This window comes from Macaca mulatta, chromosome 5 (assembly GCF_049350105.2).
Source record: "Macaca mulatta isolate MMU2019108-1 chromosome 5, T2T-MMU8v2.0, whole genome shotgun sequence".
In the NCBI taxonomy this organism is placed as follows: Eukaryota; Metazoa; Chordata; class Mammalia; order Primates; family Cercopithecidae; genus Macaca; species Macaca mulatta.
The window spans coordinates 6,664,502-6,684,026 of NC_133410.1; the positions used below are offsets into that span (position 1 = coordinate 6,664,502).

At 54.2% G+C, this 19,525-nt stretch overlaps 1 protein-coding gene across 3 annotated transcripts in view; it reads left to right on the forward strand.

The window, feature by feature from the left end:
* PPP2R2C (protein phosphatase 2 regulatory subunit Bgamma) overlaps positions 1-19,525 on the forward strand; it is a 246,517-nt gene that overhangs the window by 195,244 nt on the left and 31,748 nt on the right. For all 3 annotated transcript variants that reach the window (XM_015137940.3, XM_015137941.3, NM_001261139.1), the window contains 1 exon segment: positions 1-178. In XM_015137940.3, coding sequence (XP_014993426.1) covers positions 1-178 — 178 coding nt within the window.

Consider the following 19,525-nt stretch of genomic DNA (forward strand, 5'->3'; position numbering starts at 1 on the left):
GTGCCAGTGCTGAAGCCCATGGACCTGATGGTGGAGGTGAGCCCTCGGAGGATCTTTGCCAATGGCCACACCTACCACATCAACTCCATCTCCGTCAACAGTGACTGCGAGACCTACATGTCGGCAGATGACCTGCGCATCAACCTCTGGCACCTGGCCATCACCGACAGGAGCTTCAGTATCCTTCACTGTGGCCTGGCCGGTGCCTCCCACAGGCAGGGTGGCTTCCGATGGGTGGCAGGTTTGGTTTGGTTGGCAGCCAGCTGGTTTGGGGGTGGCTGCATTGTTTAACTTCTTCAGTGAGGCACCTCTGGCTCCTAGTATGCGTGTGAGGCCCAGATGCAGAATCATATGTCACGTCTGTTTCTGAAAACCACAGAAATCACGGTTGCTGAGCATTGCACGTAACCCATTGCCTCCTCCAGGGTGGCCATGATCCCCCTCATCCTGGGGCCTCACCAGCGGCGAGGAAGGAGACAGAGTTCAGGGTTCAGCTGCTCTGGACGAGGGACTGCTGGCCTGGCTCAGCGTCCACTGAAGGCCCTTTGGGGCCCTCCCCACCGGGGCCCAAGGCAGGCTGTGTTAGCCTAGGAGGACCAGCACTGGGGCCCCAGCCAGGGCTTTGGGTGCAAACCAGGGTGTCAGAAGCCCAGCTGGGTTGGGGTCCTGAGAGCCCCCTGCTCGATGTTCCCGTGTCAGGGCAAGCTGGGGGCAGCAGCGTTGACAATTCCCGCCAACTGCTGAGGACAGAGCTGGTGATGGCATGAGCACCGGCCTGCAGGCAGGGCAAGGCTTGACCTGCTGGCGGGAGTGGGAGGCGGGGGCTGGTGGGCGGGCAGGCAGGTCGCGGAGATGTCACTATTCTGCATACAAACAATGATAATAATAATTATAATAACATATAGTGAGGCTCTGTGTGCCAGGCTCTGTGACTAACATCAACAAGCATTCATTGTAACTCATTTCATCTTCACAGCAACCCTATGAGGTAGGTACTGTTACAAGTCTCCTTTACAGATGAGGAAACTGAGTCACAGAGCACTCAAGTTAACTAGCTCAAAGCTCACAGCCAGCAAGTGTCAAAACTGGGCTTGAAACCCAGGCCCTCAGGCCCTAGACTCCCCGCTTCTAACCTCCACACGACACTGCCCTTTGTGGAGGATGCCGTCCAGGTGTGTCTTGGAAGGGGTGGGAAGACCCTCCTGAGAGCCTCCATGCAACCGATGGCCTCCCAACTCCAGGCAGCCTGGGCACCCAGCACCGGTCACCAGTGGGCTGCATCCCTCGGAGCAGTAGAAGCCAGGATAGCTGTGGGGAGCAGGGGAGGCGGGGAGCAGTCCGGGAAGGGCGAAAGAGAGTAAAAAATGGCTTTTGTGGGCTGAGAGCCAGGCACAGCCAGAGACCCCTGGGCAGGGAGACCCTCAGGAAACAACAGGAAGGGAGCAGAGCAAAGCGTCGGATGTCCCCTGAGCCAGCCAGAGGGTGCGGGGCACATGTGTGGGTTTCGGAGGCGGAAAGTCTGTTTGGGTCTGACTACCACCTTCAAGCTCTGTGACCCTGGGTGAGTGACGTCTCTCTCTGAGCCTCCGTCTTTTCAATCATCCTTCCTCACAGAGCTGCGGGGTGCTGTCAGTGAACCCCTCTGTGTGATGTGCCCAGCACTAAGTCAGCACTTGGTGGGTGTCAGGAAACATCAGAGTCTCTGTCTTCTCCTGTCCCGAAAGCATGGAGTGCCCAGAGCTGGGAGGCTGGATTGGGATGACCAGAAAGGTTCTAGGAAGGATTGGGACCCGAGCCGCCTTGAAAGCTTGAAGCTCAGATTTCTCTGTACATAGCGGGCTGGGCTGGACATCTGTCTGACCCTCCATTGAAGCTGAAAGGCCATCGGGCCCCACCAGTCCACAGTGCTCACAGCAGCGGTTGGTTAGACTCTTCCTGCTGCATGAGCATGTTTGATGTGGGTAACTGTAAGAGTGCTTCAGGCCAGGTGGCTTCAGGGGCTGGAGCAGCATGGGCAATGGCTCTCTGGGCTGATCGCCTCTGCTGTCTTCTGTGGCTTCAATCGCAGGTGCCAGTAGATCGCACCCCACCCTCCCAGAATACAGTACAGGAGAAATGAGACCAGTTCTCTCTGAACTGTCCCACCAGGACCCTAGATGGCACCCCGTGGGCTCTCATTGGGGGTGAATGCCTTGCTGTGATTGGTCAGGCCGGACTCCTGTATCTCTCCCTGGTGCTGGAGGAAGTCAGCTCCGCCCCCAGCCCCTGGATGTTGGGGAGAGGCGGTCTCCTAGCAGAGGCTCCAGGTCTGCAAATGGGGAGGGTGTGGGGCTCACTGAGTCGCCTAGACAGTACCGTACAGTTTACAAATCAGCCTGCCGTTCGCTGTTTCACTTGGTGCTCAGAGACAGTGGTAATGTGATGATCATCCCATTTCACAGATGAGGAAGTGGAGGCTGGGGGAGATGAGGGATTGGCCCAGAGTCCCCATTTAGCAGGGGCAGAGCCGGAGCTCATGCTCGGGCCTCCATGCCTGGTCTAGGGCTTTTGCCCTGGCTTTGGCCTGCCCCCTGCAGCCCTGGGACAGTGGCAGCCACCCTCCTCGAGCCCCCGCCTCCTTCCTGCTGGACTCGGGTGGGGATGGTAATTGCTGCGGTTTTTCCGTCCGGGCTGCTGTGAGGATTCCGTGACACTGTGGGTGCCGAAGCCCTTTCTGAGGGACCGTAGAGCCCTGGAGTATGGAAGGGATGCTGCTTCATTTCATGTATTCAGCCATCCATTCCCTGTGCCTTTCTACTCCCAGGTCCACCCTGAGCCCTGGGGACACGGGGATGAATGGCAGAAACTCAACCCTTCCCTGGAGGGCTCGGGGGCTGCTGGGGGACACAGCCCTGCCATGGCAGTGGAAGGGAGGGAGCCATCCTTGCTGTAGCCCAGGGTCTGGACAAGCTGCTGTGGGGGCCGCCGAGGAGGCCAGAGAAGGAATTTGGGTAGGAAGCTCCCTGGGCTCGAGGAGGCTGCCTGAGAGCGTGGGTGTGCGGGAGGCAGATGCATGAGGAGGCGGAAGGTGCCAGAGCTGTGGCGCTGTGGATGGTGTGGGCAGGGGGCTTTCTCCTGGGGCGGGGGCCCCGAAAGCCAGTCATTCACAAAACCCCCACAGCTCTGACTGCCTCCGCATGCCCCATGTGCTTCCATTTACTTTTCCCATTAAAAAAAGTTGTTTTCTTTAAATCAAGTTGCTTTCTTTTTGCCTAAGTAACTTTCTTTTGAAAGGGAATTGAATTTCACCATCCTAAGTTAAAGTATCACATACCATAAACAGGAGGCAGCCGCAACCCTGACGGCGATGCACACAAAATGGTGGGATTAAGATCCAGCCTCAGGCCTGATGGAACCTTCCGTAATAATAGACCGCTCTGTCTGCACGCACCTGGCAGCAGCCACCAGCCCTGTGTGCCTACTGAGTGCCTAAAATGTGGCTTGGTGACTGAGGAGCGACATCGTTAATTTGATTTAGTTCTGGTTAATCATACTTCAAATGAAATAGCCACCTGTGGCCAGCGGCTACTGACCAGGACGCTGCAACCTCTCTCCAGGTTGCCCTTAGACCCTGAAGCTGGTTCTCTCTGAAAAGATGGAGGTAAACATGTGCTTCAGTGTTAAGGTGGGAGAGTGAAAACAGAGACATTCCCCCTCATTCCTCAGAAGGGTTGAATCCTGTCTCGGTGTCTGCACCTATATTACGTTACTGGAGGCTGTGCTGACTTCCCACCTCCCTGCTTCCGGGGGACGGGAAGCTATCAAGCTATTGATGTACCGTAAACAGGGGCGTGTCACTAGTCAGCTTTGGAGGTGCCATGGGTGTGTGTCGTGGGTGAACTGGATTCTAGCTGACAAGGCTGGCGGCCTGGGGACCAGCAAGGAGACCCGGGGAGAAAGAGTGAGAGGCAGGTCCAGAGCGTGGCCATGGTGGGAGGCGGTGGAGGAGTGAGATTGTAAGGATGGAGATGTCATAGATTTGGGTGGTATCATAACTCTTTTTGGATCGGGGTGGCCACAGGACATTCGAACAAGTTGGATGTGAATAAGAAAAGGGGGTTGGTTCATCCCAGGACTGCAAAGTCCTCCCTGGCCATTACCATGAGCCTTGCCTCCTGCCCCGTCCCAAACACACAGATTGTGCCCTGTCCACATGTTGCAGAGCACACCATTTACCAGCAGGTATTTATTAAGCACCTACTGTGTGCCAGGCCTCGTGGGTGATGCTGGAACTAGATAAGATTCTGCCTGCAGGAGTGGACACATGATAAACCATTGGTAAAACACCCGGCTTTGGAGCAGGTGGTCCGTGGATGCTACGGGGAGTCGGTGGCCCAGCCAGCACAGCCGTGTACATTTCTCTCCAGCCACGCCTGCTGCTGGCTACAAGCCTCAGGTCGGTGGAGGGTGAGCCAGGGGTGTGGCTTTTGCCAAGTGAAGATGTAGATATGGAGCTGATGGTGTGTGCAAGGGAGTGAAAATAATGATTATTGACCAAAGAATCTGAGCCAGGTGAGGGACAGTGACAAGGGAGGAGTGTCGGCAGATTGGGGGCCTCAGTGGATCCTGGGAACATCCCTGGCCGCACGCCCTGCCATGTAACTCAGTGTCAGATCTCTGTGTAACTTCCCATTCTGTGAAAATGATTGTATTAATTCATCGAAATGTAAAGCACCCTGGCCTTAGCGATAGAAGAATGTATGTCTATAGCATGCGCAAGATTCTGAGCTGGGCTTGAGGCAGCCCTGACCAGTCAACTTAGGCATTTGGCAGGAGTTGAGTGGAGTCTCCAGGGGCACGTGGTAGCCATGGAAACCTCCCTGATTGGATCAATTCATTGGGGAACCTCAGTGCACCTGGCGCTCCCCATGGCCTGTTGCCGCTTGACTCCCCATGGCCTGCTGCCGCAGTGACAAGACACAGACCCAGGGTTCACACCACAGAGACAAGCCTCACTTGGCAGGGAAGATGTCGGGACTGTGGGCTGCAGGTGCCGCAATGGGACTGACAGCAGCCGAGTAATGAGAGGAGGCGTTTCATTTCTGACATGGGAGGAGGCCGGAACGGCAGCTGAGGCCCCATGCAGAGCTGGGAATTGCTCTGAATTTTTGAGACACCTTTTGAGCAGATCTCAGTAGGATGGATTCTGGCTGTCAGAGGGTGACAGTTGTGATTAGTCCTGACAAGAAAAACCCAGGGTTGGGAGGCCTGTGCCCACGCAGAGCCAGGGGACGGCATGGGCTGGACTTGGGGTTCGCGTCCTTTTGACCCTTGCTGTCTGGGGTCCTCACTTGGCCCGATGACGCTGTTCAGTCCTCCGTGCCCACTGGAGTTTTCCACTGTGTCATGTCTCCTGAGTCCAATCACTAACACTTTCCGTCTCAGCAAAATTGACTTTTAGTAACCGTATCAAGAGAAAGGAAAACGTTTTTCAGTAAAGGAGAAAAAGAGGGCATTGCTTTGACCATTGGACAATGAGAAAGGTGACTCAGAGGACATCTCTGCTGGAATGCCGTCATTGGCTCTCAGATGGAGGGAGGGAGCCTGGTGATACCGTGGCTCCGTGACCTGTCTCGGTGTAGTCACCAAGGCTCAAGCAAGAGGAGCCCTCCCAGCCTCCTCCCTCTCCCTCACCCTCAGAATGGAGACAGGTGCTGAGCCCTCTCTACTCTCCCCTGACACTTGCCCGAATCTCTCCCTGCCCTGCACAGAACCTTCTGCGCAGCTGTTAAATTGGCCCATCGGAGCCTCTGGTCTGACCATGTCAGCTCCCCTAAAAGCTCTCAGGAGCCCCCTCTGGCTTCTGGAGAAAGCCTGAGCCCGTCCACAGTGCCCTGTGCCTTTGGTGATCAGCCCCTGCCCACCTCTCGGGTCACACTGGCTCACTCCTTCAGCCACTGGGTCCCTGGCGTGGGGCAGGGTGGGGTGGAGCACTGCCATCCGCCATCCCTTCTCCTGACCGTGCCATCTGCCTCTTTGGCCTGGCTGACTCCTGCTTGCCCACATGCAGTATCTCACAGCCCACTGCCTGGGACAGCCTCTGTCCTGTCCCTGCCACACCACCCAGGCTGGTCAGAGCCCCTCTAAGCCTGCAGCTCCTTGGCTGCCCCCTGGTCCCATTGAGTTTTCTGCCTCCCCCATTTTGTGGTGAAAGCCCTGAGATGAGGAACCCGGGGTGAGGCCTCTGCATGCCCTGCGTGGTAGGCTTTCAGGGCATAAGTACCCCGAAAGTAGGCTTTCATAAGTACCCCGAAAGGAGGCTTTCATAAGTACCTTGATAGGAGGTGCTTATGAACCGTTATAGGTGGAGTGGGCTGGAAGTTCACCATCTCCATGTGGTCTTAGGATACAGAAACCTCCTTGTTGATCTGGGCTCGTGGGGAATCAGAGACCCCAAACCCTAAAGTGCGAGAGAAGGAGCCTGGGCTTTGGGCTCTGGCGGCCCTGGGCTCAGACCCATTGCTCAGCTTTCTGGGCCATCAGCTTCCCTGAATGCAAAATGGGAAATTTCTTTTTTATAAGGATATTTGTAAGGTCTAAAGAAATCTTTCCCATAAAGAGCCTGGTGCCTAATTGGAGCCCAGCAAGAGGATGGTTTATTTTGTCTCTTAAATAACAGCCCCTCAGATATTTAAGGTTGGTTCTCATAAAATCCCTGCATCTCTGATGGGTAAAACTCCTTTTTCCACGGTGCAGTTTCAACATCTGTTTAAGCAACCTCTCGCGCCCTTTAATACCAATATTTTGAGACTGTTAATGCAGCACTGGGTGATTTTTCTTGTGTCTGATGCTTCTTGAAGGTAACAAATTGCACAGGAAGTCTCAGTGGATGGACCTCTGCTTTATTTTTAGCACCCAGAGAATTTTAAAGAGAGTTCGATTGATTTTTCTCTCCCTTAGTGATTTCTCCTGGTGGGAACTGGCATCGCACCAAGCCTCGGCCTGGAGCACATTTTTCTAATTCCCATTTACAGAGCAGGTCCCGTGGCCAGGTGGGCTGGAGGGGGTGCAGCGACTCACCACAGGAGGCTCAGAACTCTCATCAGCCCATGCCTGCCTGAAGACTCAGCTTGTCCTCTGTGCCAGGAACAAAGGAGGGAGCAGACACGGTCCCTCTGCTTGCAGGCTCTGTGCTGGGCCAAGGGATCCCGAGCCTGGGCTCCACCCCTGCGTCTGCCACTGACCCTGATCAGTCACTCAGTCTTTCTGTACCCCCTTTATCTCATCCACCCCATGGGAGTATGTCTCCTGTACCGGGAGCTGTGAAGGGAGAATGGCAGATGAGTATGGGGCCTGATGCGACGCAGACACGCAACCCTCACCAGCCCATGACCCACTGGTGGGCACCTTACAGGCTGCCTCTTCATCCTGCCCATGGTGCTAATTTAGAGAGAGGGAGATTGGGATGCCCTGCTCAGAAATGCTCTGTTCACAGCACATCAGATACGTACAGCTGACGGCCGGGAGTCTGGACCCCTGGGTTCTGACTGCAGCTCTGCCGCTACCTGCCCGCGGTTCTGTGCATTCACTGGTTCATTCAGCAGCACTGGCCAAGAGTCTGCTCTGTGTTGAGCATTGGTGCTAGGGAGGCAGACAGGGTCTCTGGCAGGGCCTGCAAGTATAGTTGTATGGGGTGTCTGCTGCCCAAAAGAGGTGATGATCCAAGCAAAGCACCTTGAGAAGAAGGGACTTTTTTGTTTTTTTAGTTCTGCAAGGAAGAGCTTTCTTAATAATTGGCGCAAAGGCACTTTGTGAGTGAATGGGGATCCTGATGCTGCCTGGGTGAACTTTCTAGGTGAGCAAGAAGATACTCTTCTTCTTGCTCAAGCCTCAGTGAGTCCTGTGATCCTATCGTCCGAATGTACCCTGAGCCCACCTGCCTCTCTGCCCCCCACATGTGTCCAGGCCACTGTCTCACCCTGATCATGATGGTGACCTGACTGGCCTCCCTTCTTAGGTCTAGGAGCCAGATTGCCAGAGCTCAGACCTTGGCCCCAAGACATAGGGATTCTGCAGCCTCGGTCAGCTCACTTGGGCTCTCTGTGCCCCAGCTCCTCACCTGTAAAGTGAGGAGAAGCCCCTGTTGACACCATGTGGCTGCTTGAGGACTGGGTGCTATGATAATATGTGGGAAGCCTTTAGCGCAGTGCCTGGCAAATCACTGAGCTGCAGGATCATTGCTTCATTAGCTGTGTTTCCCCAGGTGTTTCCTTACAGTCTGTTATCCTACAACATGAGAAAAAAAAAAAATGACAAGATCATGTCACTCCCTGCTCAGAACCCTTCAGCAACTTCTCCCAACTTGGAGTAACTCCGCCCCTTTCTGTGGCCTCCGAGGCCCTGCAGGAGCTGGCCCTGGCCCCTCCCTGTCTCACTTCTTCCTCTCTCCCCTTGCTCCCTTGGCTCAGCCTTCCTGGCCCCTACTCTTCACCATATTTCCAGCCATCTCCTGCAGCAGAGTCATTTTGCACTGGCTGTTCCTTCTGTCTGTGAAGTTTCTCCACCCTCATCCGTTCAGTGGACACCTTCTCAGAGAGACCCTCCTTGACCAGTCTGTCGGAACTAGTCCCTCCCCTCCCTGACTCCCTCGAGCCCCTTCCCTTAAGACTTGGCCTCTACCTCATTCCCTGTTCGTTTCCCGACTCTGCCTCCTGGACTGGCAGCTTCATGAGAGCAGGGACCTTGTTTGGTCTACCTGGAGTAATGCCTGGTCCAGAGTAGATGCTCAAAGAATGGAACCAGCATAATAAAGTGAGATGGGTGTTAGGGTAAGGTGGGGAGGACCCTGGTCTCCTTAGAAAGTCCTTGATGGAAAGACATTGGCACTGAGGCTTCTGTCCTGGGCCTGCCATGTGGTCCCCTGGCAGATTGCTTCACCTTCCTGGACACCAGTTTCCCCTTCTCTTGGCTGGACTGGTGTCCTGAAGCTGGCTTTCATTTAGACGGGTGGGCTATCTTTGCCAGGTCTCCCTTGACCTGGTTATGTGCCACCTTGTGTCTTGCTAGCTGCTGGCATGACACAAGGTCACACACGACTTGTAACAGCCAGGTGTGCACATCTCTTCCCAAATCCAGCTTCATGGGCATCTCTTTGGCAGCTTGAATTTGGCCATGGTGGTAGTATTTCTTTTCTTTTTCTGTTTCTTTTCTTTCTTTCTTTCTTTTTTTTTGAGATGGAGTCTCGCTCTGTCCCCCAGGCTGGAATGCAGTGACTCGATCTCGGCTCACTGCAATCTTCGCCTCCCGGGTTCACGCCGTTCTCCTTCCTCAGCCTCCCGAGTAGCTGGGACTACAGGAGCCCGCCACCACACCCAGCTAATTTTTTGTATTTTTAGTAGAGACGGGGTTTCACTGTGTTAGCCAGGATGGTCTCGATCTCCTGACCTCGTGATCTGCCCGCCTCGGCCTCCCAAAGTGCTGGGATTACAGGTGTGAGCGACCGCACCCAGCCTGGTGGTAGGATTTCTACAGATATCTACAAACACTACAAAATCAATCTCTCCCCTCCCCAGAAGAGAGGGCATTGTTCAAGTTACCAGCACATAACTGCTCTGGAGCCTTCACAAGGCCAGGCAGTTGGTCAGTCAGCCTCCACCATGACTGAGGGCTTCCTGAGTGCAATGGCGCTGTCCGTGGTGCTGACCTGTTGTGAGCGCTTGCTGCGTCGAGGTCAGCATCTCCACCTCCCACCCCACTGTCACTATTTGCTATGTTACACGGTGTTCTGAGCACACTGCCCATGTTAACTGGTTGAATTTTCGCAACAACACAATGTGGTAGGCATTATTAATATCCCCCTTTTACAGATGAGGAAACAAAGCCACAAGAAGTTTCAATAATCTACCCAAAGTCAAACGGGGAAAGGGGGTGCCAGGGCTGGAATTCAGACTTAAGCCGCCTGGATGCAGAGCCATGCACTTAACTGTCATGCTACACTGCCTCTCAGGCATGATGGTAACAACCCCAGTTGCAGCCTGCCTGGCGCTGGGGTGAACAAATGCAGGATGCCACCGGTTGCATTTCACTCTCATGACCACTGACCAGGTGGGGGCTGTCACTGTCCCAACTCTGCAGAATGAAGAGGGGCTCTGAGAGGTGGGCTCCTTTGCCGAAAGACCCTCTGAGCCCAGTGTCCTTCTGATGGCCTGCCCAGCTCTGTTGAGACAGCCATATTTCTTGGTTCTTGCTGTAGGTCCTGTGGAAAGACAGGCCCAATTGCAGGATAGATTGGAGGTTATTTTGCGATGAGCATGGCTGTCAGTAGCTGTATGGCAGTCCTCATGTTTGCCCTGCAGGTGGCATAGTAGAGATGTGCAACCCTGGCCTGCCTCCTGTCCCTTCCTGATCCTCACGTTTGCCCTGCAGGTGGCATAGTAGAGGTGTGTGACCCTGGCCTGCCTCCTGTCCCTTCCTGATCCTCACGTTTGCCCTGCAGGTGGCATAGTAGAGGTGTGCGACCTTGGCCTGCCTCCTGTCCCTTCCTGACAGACCTCCCTGGCATTTCTAGAACTCACTCCCTGTTAAAATCCTCTTGACCCCAGTCCTGAGCCCCAGACCCTTGGCCTGCTTCCCTCTTCAGGATGGGTCCTGCCACTTCCAGCCTCATGTCAGGACCCCTCTACCCTCATAGCTCACACTCCATCACCCTGGAGCCTCTCCCTCCCTCTTAGAACCCTTAGAACTCCTCTCCTTTTGGACAGAACCCATGCTCCCTCCAAGTCCCGCTGGTGCCGCATCCTCTCCAGCCTGGCTCTCGCCCTTTCTGCCTCCCTCCCTCATGCTCAGCCACCCAGCCTCTCACACCTCTGAGCCTTGCACTCCCACTCTTCAAGCCTCTCACCCCCTCCAACACACACACACACACACACACACCCCAAACACTTTCCCACCTGCTGACTCTGCTGGGATAACTCCTACTCACCATGGGCTTCAGAGGACCCTTCCCTGACTCTACACCATCTCAGGGTCTCATTTTAAATCTCTGACATGAGCACCTGTGTCTCTCTTAGGCCACTGATCGATCATGGAGCTAAATCTGCTTCCCTGCCAGGCTGGGAGCCCCGGCAGTCAGGGCAGCGTCTGGTCTGCTCCTTCTCAGTGCTGTGGGGGTACAGCTGCCTGGGTGCACATCCCATCTCTGTCCAACCTTGGATTCCCTCTCCCAGTTCTTGGAAACCAAGGCATGCCATTTGCCATAGACCCTCCTAGTCCTCCCAGGGGGTGACAAGCACTGTACCTTTTGCATCCTGCTTAGTCGTATGCTTTTTTCCCCAGAGGGAGAGAAAACTCTGATTGGGAATTCTAATTTAACTAACTTCAATTTAACTGTAGCCATGTGCTGGGTCCTGTGACATATGTCATCTGGTGAAATCCTCATTACAGCCCTGCAAAGCAGAAGTTACCAACCCATTCTACAGATAAGAGAAGCAGAGCACAGAAAGGCTGAGTTTTCAAGAGGTCACACAGATGTTAGGCAGTGGGGCTGGACTTTCAGGCTCTGGGCTTTGTGATTCAGAAGTCAGGACTTCCTTTTTCATAGCTTGGTTGATTCTGTTCTAAGCACTTACGAATCACCTGAGCTGGGCCGTGGCAGAGCTGTGAAGATGGGCCATCACACAGAGAGCGTGCAGGGCTCAGTGGCTTGTGCAGTGAGTGGTGAAATAGAACAGCACCTTTCCCATGGTTCCAGCAAGCTGGGTTCTGCTCCCCAAGAGGAATTGCATCATCATTAAGGTGTTTTGAGCGGAGCAGGGAAGGAGGCTGTTACAGGCTAGATTGTGTCTGCCCATCCCCATTCATGTGTTAAACCCTAACTCCCAGAACCTCAGAATGAGACTGTATTTGGAGACAGGGCCTTAAAGGGGTGATTAAGTTAAAATAAGGCTGGTAGGGTGGACCCTAATCCAATCTGACTGGTGGTCTTATAAGAAGAGGTGATTAGAACCCACAGAGAGATGCTAAGACGCAGGAATGAGAATGTGAGGACACAAGGAGAAGGCAGTCCCCTTCAAGCTGAGGAGATGGGCCTCAGAAGGAGCCATCGCTGCTGACACCTTGTTGTTGGACTTCGGGCCTCCATAGCTATGAGAAACACATGTTGATAAGCCACTCGGTCTGTGGCATTTTGTTACAGCAGCTAGGAATCCTCCTGTAGGGTCTGACATGCCTCGGTCTGAGTGCATGTTCATGCATCATGAGTGCATCATGCAGCTCATGTTTGTAGTCAGGTCCTCTTTTGGAGAAGATTTGCTGAAAAAGTAGTTTTTCAAGACGACCTCCGTGTGCAGGAGGCCTTCTAGGGCACCTCCACATCCAGAATCCCTGGTGAGTTCATGCGGGAGGCCTTTCGTGGCTCTTGGCGGGGCTGCCTCCATCCCTAACTCCAGTGGCTGCTTGGTTGCCATGGCGACAGCTTCCTCCATCCTGAGAGCAGGCTCCTGCCGAGACATCTGGATGAGCCTCACTGTGCTCGGTGAAATTGGTGGAACCCAAGGCTGCAGCCCTCTCTGTCATGGATCCCTGCCCTGCACCCAGCGTCCCCCTTGCTGAGGACACAAGCCAGTCTAGCCAGCCTGGCATCAGGGTCCTTGGGGTGCCGACCCCATGGGGAAAGCTGTAGATGGTGTGGAAATGAGTTTACTCCAGAACTGCGGGAGGGAGGCTGACTGGAAGTTAGGGAGCCAGGATTTCAGTCCTTACACTGCCAGGGCTCCGTGTGGCCCTAGGCAAATCACTGCTGGCCCTGGGCCTCCCTCTCCTCCTGGGTGGGGTTGGCACCTGGGCAGTTCCTGCCTGCAGGGGTGGCCTCTTTGCCTGGCCTATGGTGGGGCATGGCTCTCTGGGGTTATTACCACGTCTCAAAGTTCAGTTACTTGCTGTGGTTTTTAGATTAGCTTGTTGTGGGGTCTCCACTGGGGCCCATCATGATGTGAACGAGTACTTGCACACTGCTTTGGCGTTTGTGGAGTGCTTTGCATACCTGCTCCTCACTTGAGCTCCTTGCCGGACCGAACCAGTGATGCTTCTTCATTTCACGTACCTGGCTTTATTTCCAGTCAGCAGAGATTTGCCCCGTAGAGGAGCAAGCAGCCCTTGGTTCCTGTGCCCATCTTACAGGAGAGGACGACCGGGGTACAGACTGGTGCAGCTTGGCTGCCGTGGCTCCTGGAGGTGCAGCCACCTCCTCCAGCCTCATGTGGGGCTGGTGTGGCTGAGCTCGCGTGGCTGGGCTCCAGAAGAGCAGGCCGTGCCTCTGGTAGCAGGAGATGAAGGAGTTTCTTTTTTTTTCACAGGTGAAATAAATTTTAATGATAAAATTATTTTAGTAATAAAAATCGTAATAATACAATTTATTTAACTAAAGATACCCCAAATATTATCATTTCAACATTGGCACTAGCTACATTTCAAGTGCTCTTTTTTTATTATTATACTTTAAGTTCTAGGGTACATGTGCACAACGTGCAGGTTTGTTACATATGTATGCATGTGCCATGCTGGTTTGCTGCACCCATTAACTTGTCATGTACATTAGGTATATCTCCTAATGCTATCCCTCCCCCCTCCCCCCACCCCACAACAGGTCCCAGTGTGTGATGTTCCCTTTCCTGTGTCCAGGTGTTCTCATTGTTCAGTTCCCACCTATGAGTGAGAACATGCGGTGTTTGGTTTTCTGTCCTTGTGATAGTTTGCTCAGATTGATGGTTTCCAGCTTCATCCATGTCCCTGCAAAGGACATGAACTCATCCTTTTTTATGGCTGCATAGTATTCCATGGTGTGTATGTGCCACATTTTCTTAATCCAGTCTATTACTGATGGACATTTGGGTTGATTCCAAGTCTTTGCTATTGTGAGTAGTGCTGCAATAATCATACATGTGCAGGTGTCTTTATAGTAGCATGATTTATAATCCTTTGGGTATATACCCTGTAATGGGATCTCTGGGTCAAATGGTATTTCTAGTTCTAGATCCTTGAGGAATCGCCACACTGTTTTCCACAATGGTTGAACTAGCTTACAGTCCCACCAACAGTGTAAAAGTGTTCCTATTTCTCCACATCCTCTCCAGCACCTGTTGTTTCCTGATTTCTTAATGATTGCCATTCTAACTGGTGTGAGATGGTATCTCATTGTGGTTTTGATTTGCATTTCTCTGATGACCAGTGATGATGAGCATTTTTTCATGTGTCTGTTGGCTGCATAAATGTCTTCTTTTGAAAAGTATCTCTTTATATCCTTTGCCCACTTTTTGATGGGGTGGTTTGATTTTTTCTTGTAAATTTGTTTAAGTTCTTTGTAGATTCTGAATATTAACCCTTTGTCAGATGAGTAGATTGCAAAAATTTTCTCCCATTCTGTAGGTTGCCTGTTCACTCTGATGGTAGTTTCTTTTGCTGTGCAGAAGTTCTTTAGTTTAATTAGATCCCATTTGTCTATTTTGGCTTTTATTGCCGTTGCTTTTGGTGTTTTAGTCATAAAGTTCTTGCCCATGGCCTATGTCCTGAATGGTATTGCCTAGGTTTTCTTCTAGGGTTTTTATGGTTTTAGGTCTAACATTTAAGTCTTTATTGCATCTTGAATTAATTTTTGTATAAGATGTAAGGAAGGGATCCAGTTTCAGCTTTCTATATATGGCTAGCCGACTTTCCCAGCACCATTTATTAAATAGGGACTCCTTTCCCCATTTGTTGTTTTTGTCAGGTTTGTCAAAGATCAGATGGTTGTATATGTGTGGTGTTATTTCTGAGGCCTTTGTTCTGTTCCATCGGTCTATATCTCTGTTTTGGTACCAGTACCATGCTGTTTTGGTTACTGTAGCCTTGTAGTATAGTTTGAAGTCAGGTAGCATGATGCCTCTACCTTTGTTCTTTTTGCTTAGGATTGTCTTGGGAATGGGGGCTCTTTTTTGGTTCCCTATGAACTTTAAAGTAGTTTTTTCCAATTCTGTGGAGAGTCATTGGTAGCTTGATGGGGAGATGAAGGAGTTTCCATAAAAACCTCTGCATACCCAAGGACTATACGGGAGGCCTGTGTGGATCACACCTCCTGTGTCCTTGGCAGGGATGGCTGCAGACCTCACTCTTTGGTGGAAGAAACCCCGTTTTGCTGACTCCCCCAGGTGTAGGCTCTGAGCTCCCAGGGGTGGTCTGAACAGCTGGGGGCACCCAGCACCCCTACCCCAACCCACCAGGGTGAGGAGCTCCTTGTACTGTGGATGGAGGACCGGAATAGGCCCACCTGTCCCTCCAGGGCTGCACTTGCTCCATCTGACATTGAACCTGGGGCTGTGTGCAGTAAAGAAGGGAGGCTGTGTGACCCAAGCAAGACTGCACCCCCTCCTCTAGGCCTGGGGCTGTGGGTGGCAGGGCAAATCCACCATGTATGGGGCTTTCTGGGCACATAGCCATCCTTTGTTTAGCTAGCACCTCTGGCTGGTTTTCTGTTACAACAGCAGAGTTGAGTCGTTGCAGTTTCAATAGAGATCCTACATCTCGCTGGGCCTGAAATATTGACTCTCTGGCTCTTTGCAGAAAATACTTGCTAACACCTGTGAATGTTTGCTCTCGGCCACTGGAAGGAAAAGGGAGTTCATTTCAAGACACGGGGGGCTGGAGCCAGACAACTGCCAGGTCCCCGGGCCCCTCCAGGGACCTGACAGCCCCTCCTTGCCCAGGACCTCACTGTCCCTGTCTCATGCCTATGGCTGCAGGTGCGTTTCTCCTCCTGCTCCCTGCGCCTCAGATGACACAGAGTCCAGAGATGCTGAGAGACTGGCCTGAGGCTCCACAGCAGATGAAGGGCAGATTTGAGGCTTGGACCCGGGGTCCCTGGCAGCCAGGCAGAACAGGCCTGTCATCTGGCAGACCTTCTCAGCAGCTCACCTACAGAGCACCCACTCTGAGCCTGGTCCTGTTCTCAGCGCTTCATGTAGACTACCTTACCCCATCCTCACCTGGTAGCTGCGGAGTGCATTTGCTCTTCTGAAGTTAGGGAAACTGAGGCACAGAGAGGTTCAGAAACTTGCCCAAGGATACATAGCTAGCAAACAACAGAGCTGGAGCCACCCCCAGATCGTCATGGGGCAGGGATCGCACTCTGGAGCCACAGAGGGTGTGTGGAAGACTCAAGGCCAACTGAGTCCCGGCCCTGGTCTGACCCTTCTCTCCTTGTCCCTGAGCAGTTAGCTTCTCCTCGCTGAGCCTCTGTTTCCAATGTAGAAGGGGCACACCTCACTCACAGAAGGCAGAGGGGATTGGATGAGCCACAGATGCAAAGCTAGTCCCGTGCAGCCAGCCTGCTGCACGTGTTAGCTGCGGCAGATACCAGGTGCCTGGCTGGGGTTTGGGGGATATAAACAGGAGAACGACTTTGCCCACAGTCAGGTGAATGACACAAGCAAGCCAGCCAGTATTTGCAACCTAAAAAGATCCCGCTCGTGGGCCTTGGAGCAGAGTGCAGTGGAGACCAGAGGAAGCGGTGTAGAAACCCGTTCTTCCTGATGGACTTCGCTGGACCAGCAGCACGTGTGACGGGCTTCCCAGACCACAGCGCTCTCTCTTTATTTTTTCCAGATGGAGTCTCACTCTGTCGCCTAGACTGGAGGGCAGTGGCATGATCTCAGCTCACTGCAACCTCCGCCTCCCAGGTTCAAGTGATTCTTCTGCCTCAGCCTCCTGAGTAGCTGGGATTACTGGCGCCTACCACCATGCCCAGCTAATTTTTTTTTTTGTAGTTTTAGTAGAGACAGGGTTTCACCATGTTGGCTAGGCTGGTCTCGAACTCCTGACCTCAAGTGATCCTCCCACCTCGACCTCCCAAAGTGCTGTGATTACAGGCGTGAACCACCATGCCCAGCCAGCACAGTGCTCTTGCATTTGTACCACAGCAGCAATACTTTCAACACGCTGCAGGGGGACGGCCCCTTTGAATGGCCTTTGTCAGTGACGATCCACTCCTAAAAAACCCCTCACACCCTGAAGCCTCCTTGACCAAGCCTCTTATCTCTGCTTCCCCTTGAGATGGTTTGCAACCTCTCGCCCCTGGGCCCTGATCAGAGGGGACCACAATGGACTGATTCATTCATTCATTCAGTCAGCAACTACTTACTAAGCACCTACTGTGTGCCAGGCATTGAAGGTACAGTGGCAATCCTGACAGGCAGGTCCCTGCCCTCACTGGGGGCAGACAGCAACAAACAGGCCAATAATGTGATAAGCAGTGATTAGTGCTTGCAAAAAGAGAAAGCAGAAAATCTATAATTAAGCAAGGTAAAATAAATGTTTATTTTGAGGGGCAGAGGAGATTTATAGGAGGTTACTTTGTTAAGGAGCATTCAGGCAGAGATCTGAAGGGCATGCGTGTGAGGACCCTGCTTGGGAATGTGCCCATCACGCCCCAGGCTGACCGGACACCTCCATGTGCACAACCTGCAGCTTCTTCTAAGGGGCAATGGGACCTGGCTGTGGGGGACTGTGGGCGGAGGAACCCAAGCAGGATTCGCGATCATGTACCCTGGCTCAGGTATCAGCTCTGCTGCTCACTGACTGTGGAACCCTCCGAGCCTGTCTCTGGACCTAAAGAAAGCAAAGCGGCGCACCAGCTGCCTTCTGCCCCCTGTCAGTGTGTGTTGGGTTGGGGGTGGGGGCAAATGACTGTGGACAGAGTTTCTAAATTGGAAGGGCTGTTCCCAGGGAAAGGTTCAGAGTCGTCTCCTCATCTAATATTTGTCCACAGATCAGTCACGCAGTGAACATGTCCCAGGCACCAGCTCTGGGCAGGTCGTGTGTGAGGTGTGTGGGGGCACAGAGGTGAATCAGGTGGGGGAGCCAGCCCTGGAGCCTCCTGCAGGGCGGGAGAGATGGGCACATACACAGCATGGTGATCCTGAGGATGAGCAGATGGGTAGGGCCTCGCCTTGGTGTTCAGGCAGAGACTTGGAATGTTCCGGCAACGTTGAACTGCTGGATATGGTTGGCGGGTAAGGAGGGAGAAGCGGCCAAGGTGAGACTGAGGAAGAGCAGGCAGGGGCAGCAGGCTGGGCAAGTCTGACCTCCTCCGTGGAGTGGGAGAGGCCCTCACACAGGGTGGTAGGGAGTCCCGCAGCTGTTTGCAGAAGTTCACTCTAGCTGAGCTTGGGCACAGATCTCCATGGGGACAGAGATACCGATGGCCTGGGCTGAGGGGCAGAGCAGAAGGGGCTTCAGGTGGAGGAGCCCCGGGACCTGAAGACTGGCTGGACAAGGGAAGGGCTTAGAATGAGGAAGAAGCTCTCCTGATGCCTGGCTTGGTGTCCTAGGGCTGGGGATGGGGAAATGGGGAGTTCTAGAGAACGAGCGATGTGGGGGGGGGGCTGTCGGTGTGGGGGGCTGTCGGTGTGGGGGGTAGTTGGTGTGGGGGGCTGTCGGTGTGGGGGGCTGTCGGTGTGGGTGGCTGTCAGTGTGGGGGGCTGTCGGTGTAGGGGGCTGTCGGTGTGGGGGGCTGTCAGTGTGGGGGCTGTCGGTGTGGGGGGCTGTCAGTGTGGGGGGCTGTCGGTGTGAGTGGCTGTCAGTGTGGGGGGCTGTCAGTGTAGGGGGCTGTCAGTGTGGCTGGCTATTGATGTCGGGGGGCTGTTGGTGTGGGGGGCTGTCGGTGTGGGGGGCTGTCGGTGTGGGTGGCTGTCGGTGTGGGGGCTGTCGGTGTGGGGGGGCTGTCGGTGTGGGTGACTGTTGGTGTGGGGGCTGTCGGTGTGGGGGGCTGTTGGTGTGGGGGGCTGTCGGTGTGGGGGGCTGTCGGTGTGGGTGGCTGTTGGTGTGGGGGGCTGTCGGTGTGGGGGCTGTCAGTGTGGAGGGCTGTCGGTGTGGGGGGCTGTCGGTGTGGGGGGCTGTCGGTGTGGGTGGCTGTCGGTGTGGGGGGCTGTCGGTGTGCGTGGCTGTCGGTGTGGGGGGCTGTCGGTGTGGGTGGCTGTCGGTGTAGGGGGCTGTCGGTGTGCGTGGCTGTCGGTGTGGGGGGCTGTCGGTGTGGGTGACTGTCGGTGTGGGTGACTGTTGGTGTGGGTGACTGTCGGCGTGGGGGGCTGTCGGCGTGGGGGGCTGTCGGTGTGGGGGGGCTGTCGGTGTGGGTGGCTGTCGGTGTTGGGGGGGCTGTCGGTATGGGGGGCTGTCAGTGTGGGGGGCTGTCAGTGTGGGGGGCTGTCGGTGTGGGGGCTGTCGGTGTGGGGGGGCTGTCAGTGTAGGTGGCTGTCGGTGTTAGGGGGGCTGTCGGTGTGGGGGGCTGTCGGTGTGGGGGGCTGTCGGTGTGGGAGGTTGTCAGTGTGGGGGGCTGTCGGTGTGGGGAGCTGTCGGTGTGAAGGGCTATCGGTGTGGGTGCTGTCGGTGTGGGGGGCTGTCAGTGTGGGGGGGCTGTCAGTGTGGGGGGATGTCGGTGTGGGTGGCTGTCGGTGTGGGGGGATGTCGGTATAGGGGGCTGTCGGTGTGGGGGGCTGTCGGTGTGGGTGACTGTCAGTGTGGA